This window comes from Corylus avellana, chromosome ca1 (assembly GCF_901000735.1).
Source record: "Corylus avellana chromosome ca1, CavTom2PMs-1.0".
Taxonomy (NCBI): Eukaryota; Viridiplantae; Streptophyta; class Magnoliopsida; order Fagales; family Betulaceae; genus Corylus; species Corylus avellana.
Window position 1 is genome coordinate 18,169,937 of NC_081541.1, and position 5,477 is coordinate 18,175,413.

At 37.7% G+C, this 5,477-nt stretch overlaps 1 protein-coding gene across 1 annotated transcript; it reads right to left on the reverse strand.

The window, feature by feature from the left end:
* Positions 1-837: 837 nt before the first annotated feature.
* LOC132166408 (uncharacterized) lies at positions 838-2,276 on the reverse strand. The gene is made up of 5 exons (XM_059577252.1): positions 2,198-2,276; positions 1,964-2,110; positions 1,554-1,843; positions 1,182-1,413; positions 838-1,073 (listed from the first exon to the last, which is right to left on the reverse strand). The coding sequence occupies exons 1-5, from the start codon at positions 2,274-2,276 to the stop codon at positions 838-840; spliced, it is 984 nt and encodes a 327-aa protein (XP_059433235.1).
* Between the last annotated feature and the right edge of the window lie 3,201 nt (positions 2,277-5,477).

Consider the following 5,477-nt stretch of genomic DNA (forward strand, 5'->3'; position numbering starts at 1 on the left):
GGAACCACCCCGATGTTTCTCCTATTATTTTTATTTTTTTATTTTTTATTTTTGCTTTAAAAAATAAAATAAAATAAAAAATTTAATACCCAAAACGTCATTTTGGGCTGGGTGAGTGTTGTAGGTTTGAAGTCCAAAACGGTGTAGATTTAACATGGGGGTATAATGGGTATAAAAAAGTCAAACCGTTTAATCTAACGTTGAAAACTGAAAGAAGGGTCTAAAGTGAGAGCAAATGGAAGTTCAGGTGTTCAAAATGAGAGATTTGAAAGTTCAGGGGGGTCCGCAAAATCGGCCGGAAGTTCAAGGGGGCTTAGTGAAATTTCTCCTACAAACAATATGCGTGATATCAAACGTCGTATACAAGTCCACTACATTTCAAATGTAATAAATGAAAGTGTCACTTTCACACATACTACCAGTTATCCAAAATACGGATTACCAAAATGCACCATCAGTTACTTTACAAAACAATTACCAAATCTAACAAAGTTAAAAATAGCCTAAATAACCATCATAGCAGAAAAGACGGCACCATACAAACCACCAAAATGGCATCAATTCCATTGTCCATGCCCACTACTATTCGAAAGTGTCATGTTCCCATATATGACGGGCCAGTACATCTCGAATTTTTCCCATATATCTCGTGCTGTCGCCTGATTGATTTGGCCGTAACCCACTTGATATATATGGGACTACTGCCCCTGGCTGCAGCACGATAACATCAACCCACGGGTTCAAACCCTTTAGAGTTTCATTAAATAATTTGTCTTCCACTCCAGCATGCTTTCTAATAAAGTTGTGGATTGTACAACAAGCGATTACAAACAATCGCTAATACCGGATTGGGTATGGAGGCATTTTCCTCATGATAGGAAAACGGTTCTTCAACACTCCGAATGCGCGTTCCACAACTGACCTCAGCGACGCGTGTCTACGATTAAATCTCTCCCTTTGATTAATTGGTAAACCCCCGTCTGGCCACTCTTGAAGATGGTAGCGTTCCCTTCTAAAAGGTGTTAGGAATCCTCGGTATAAACCGTAACCCGAGTCCACCAAGTAGTAGGCATCTACAAATGAAGTATAATATGTAATTAATCATTCGTTAACTTGTTCAAATTGTTGCCCATGAGAACAAATTTCTTTGTAATTTTTGGGAAGCTAATATGGTACGATACCTCGTACTGGAGTTGAAAATTTTAACCTCGAATCGTTAACGCACATTGTGAAAATACGTGCGTCATGCGTGCTCCCTTCCCATCCAGCATAAACATATGTGAAGCAAAGATCCAGATCCACAACGCACATGACATTTTGAGTTGTGGTGCACTTCCTACCTCGGTAGTGAATATGCTTTTTACTTGATACACGTGCATCTATTTGTGTTCCATCAATTGTTCCAATACAATCCTGCTAGTAGGAGTGGTGTTAACAGTAATAACATAGTTGAAACATACAACATATAATTTCGCAGGACCAAACAGTAACATCATGAAAGCATCTATTTATCATTTTGGTAAAATGTAAAATACAGTATTTTGATATCTTACCGCAAACCATGGGTAGTACATAGCGTTATTGGCGACATTGGGATGTGGTAGCGGAACAGGATTGGGTTGTAAAATTGATTTCCCCAATTGACAAAGTGCTCTTGCCGATTTTCTAACATAAACGCTTATGAAGTATGTTGATCGTTGTAACCTGTCAGCCACGGATCGTGCTGACCAACATTGTGACATGACCAAACAAAATGCAGCCAGTTGCTCTGTTACCTGAACAGCTCGGGTGTTGCGTAAAAGCCCATTTTGTTCTAATGTGTTACAAAGAGCAATGTAAGTGGCTGACCACATTCTAAATCGCTCATAGCATGTATTCTGGTTAGGATTGTGCAACACCCAATGTACCCACATCGCTCCTGTGAGACGAGAAGTCCTTTGAGGTACACCTCTCCTTTACTTACCTTTTAATCTAGATTTCAATTCATGCAATTCTAGTTGCAATCCCATGATTTTTAGCTCCATCTCATAAAGGGCCAAATCAATCATTACATCAGTTGTGCCATCACCATCCATGTCATCATCATCGCTTACGTCACCCACATCGGCATCTGGACTGATGGTAAGATCATAAGACTATTCCAGTGTATCGTACCAATGTTGGTAAATGTAATTTGGATTGTCAGGTCCCCACTCACCCATGTCTATGTCATCCACCCAATTGTCATCATCGTCTATGTCATACATGTCTATGTCATTCATGGAATCCTCACTCATGTCTACGTCTCCTACGACATTCAAATCAAGTGAATTAGTTTTGTTTGGTCATATTACAAATTGGTTTCCGTTCAAATCACACATTAAGTGAAGTATCATGAAAAGAATATACAAATAATTAAGGTTAATGTAAATAACATCTAAAAGACGAGCTAATAAAGAGTAGGCTTAATTGCATGTATACATAACATAGGAGTGCATATAGGTCAAATTAAACATAAGAGTACATACAGGTCAAATTAAACATAGGTGTGCATACATGTCAAATTAAAAGCACACGTCAACTTACACATAGATGTGCATAAATGTCAAATTAAAAGCACACGTCAAATTAAACATAGGAGTGCATACATGTTAAATTAAAAGCTAACAAATTGTCTCAAATATAGTTAAAAGCTAACTAGTCCTACACCCCCTACCAAACCATCCCATACTTAACTATCAAATATGGTAAAGTAGCCACTTCTTCCTAAATGCATCATTCATTTTAATAACCACCTTTGCTTTATTTGGGTCAGTTATATAGTCTGTAGCACGGAAATATTTTTCATCAGATACGTCTATTTCTGTGCACATCCTGTTAAGTATGTCCATCGCAGCCTCAACAGGGTCCTCCTCCTTTGCGCTAGATGCACATGACCTTCTCGATACGCCTTCCTTGATACTATGAACCTCGTCCAACATATCATCCAGCCGGAGTTTGAAACCCTCAACTTCTTTGTCCCCTATGGACGCACGCTTACTGGCATGTGAGTCACGTGACCCACTACGTGATACTTTTCGCTTTCCTTTAGACTTGGACGAACCCTTTGGTGCCGATGCACCGCCACCATCTGACAGGTCAATGACTGGCGCTGGGGTATTAAGGTCGAACCCGGTATCCCCCTCTTCTGAATCAAGTGGGGTGACTGTACTTGCATGGCCATACTCCCCAATAGCAGTTGGTTTAACAAATATACTGCAAAGGAGATCATAGTATGGTGGTCCACCACCTTTAAAACGCCAGTACTTTTCATGGTGTTCCTGCAAAATTTTATGTCGATGGTCAGCTGCAAATAAGTTGTTGAGATTTTAAAAATTTGTAATGGAATGTGAGAAAGGAGATGAGAGGCATACATATTTTAGCCGTTCCCACTGTGCATCCGATGCAGATACCACGTTGGTCACTGGATCCCAGCCAAAACCCGTGATAAAATCCCCTTTCAAGAGTGTTGAGAAATCCGTGTAATTAGTTTTAAACTTTTTAATTTTATTCTTCACTTGCTCGGATGTGAATTCGTGTGGATGAATAAGGCCATTCAGTATGCTTGTGATCTCATTGACCAATGTTGAGGGGTATGGGGATTTTACGCCATTGTTTGCCTTGTCCAGCAGAATATATAGCAATTGATGTTTGTGGGCAGGAAACCATTTGGCAACCTCTTTTGGTGCGTGCTTATTGCATGGGGCTGGGTGCTTACGGGGTGATTGGCAAGGCGTCCCATGCATGGACATCTATGGGATAGTGTGATAGATGTAAATATATTGTAGACAGTACATGAGATAACACTATACGTTACTGTAGTGATACTAATTATTCATAACAGAATACAATAACATGTACCTCAGCAAACGCAAGAAGTGTCATGATAATGCAATGTATAAGTAATGTATCTAATGGACTATTAAAAATCATACCTTTGAGATTGCTTTTTGTTGTCGTAACACAGTCAATTCAGTTGGTATAAAGGTAGCCGATTTGTCCTTCACCAATAATCGAAGGAAATACCCTACATGCTACAACATGACAAAAACCAGGACGATACCGTACGTTAACAAACAAAAAACTTCAAAATACCAATTCACATTAACGAACAAGAAAGTAAAAAAATGGCAATTAACATTAACGTATGAGAAACTAAGAATACCAATACTAATCAATGGAGCTCCACCCCTTAACATATAGATGCATATATATTACAGGACTTCCATGAGAATCAAGACCAAAGTGATTTTATGTATGTAATTCAATTCAATTAAGCTATAACCTTGGTTGATGATCTGGTCCGCGGGGGTGGTCTGCACGGTTCTGTCGAGCCCCCTAGTCACATACTACAAAAAATGAGGTAGTGCTATTGAGATGGTATGAGAGGAAGAATAAATTTTAATCGTGGATGGGCTGACTGTAATCAAGAAGAATACACATAATGTTTTGTAAGATGAAAACTCACCGACGGTACAAAGGTTCTTAAAAGAAACCCAGGGACCACGCTGATGCAGGAGGCCGTTGCAGATAATTGGATCTTGACATTGATGACAAAAAATATATAATATGAAGTTATGGTAAATCTTAGATTTAATTCATTCAATCAAATAATAGACGTATAGAGATTCAAGGGCTTAAGTAGCACTAATAAGATTTTTTTTTTTTAATCGAATAAAATTATTCGGAGTAGTATAATTTATACCACAATATATATCTATATAGTTCATTATTAATAAAACAATTAACAATATATAATTAATAAGTCAATTACTAATTAATTAAAATTTTTACTTAATTGTTTTATTAATTATACTCCAATAGTTATACTTGTAAAAAGAGCTTTCTTTTGTAGAAATGATAGCACGCCAAACAATACTAATTACACTATTATGAATAAGGCTTAAATAAGATTGTTTCAGAATTGTTCAAATTGGCAAATTCAGGAACAAAAATAGCCAAATACAGTATAATGAATGAACAATAACAGAGTTTGATGAGAGAAATGGGCATTGGCTAACCTTGAAAACGGTGGATGAAAAAATTTGCACTGAACTGATATCCACTCGCAGAGGAGAAAAGAGAAATGCTTTGTGAGTGTATGACAAAATGGAAAATGAAAGAGGTTTGAGAAAGAAAATATGATGAAGAGATGAACTATCGGCGTACAAAGGAGAGGAAGAAGAAATTTTGCTGAAAGAATGTGGGAGAAGAGTTCTTTGCAGCAGAGAAGTTAATTTTTTTCTTTTTTGTTGAAAGACAGTAGAGAGGCTTGGGGTGTGTAAAGTATGACTGCAGCGTAGACTTTTGCTGCAAGGACAATGATACTGCACATTAAAATTATTTATTTATTTATTTTTAATTTTTATATTTTTTAAAGCAAATATTAAAAAAAAAAATGAGAAACATCGGGGTGGTTCCAGCCACCCCTTGGCCAAAGTGGGGTGGCCGGACCACCC

Coding starts and splice junctions, on each gene's coding strand:
- LOC132166408 (XM_059577252.1), bottom strand. CDS start 2,276: ATGAGTGAGGATTCCATGAATGACATAGACATGTATGACATAGACGAT. Junction 1,844..1,963: donor ATTGAAATCTAGATTAAAAG/GTAAGTAAAGGA, acceptor GAATGTGGTCAG/CCACTTACATTGCTCTTTGT. Junction 1,414..1,553: donor TGTACTACCCATGGTTTGCG/GTAAGATATCAA, acceptor TCCTACTAGCAG/GATTGTATTGGAACAATTGA.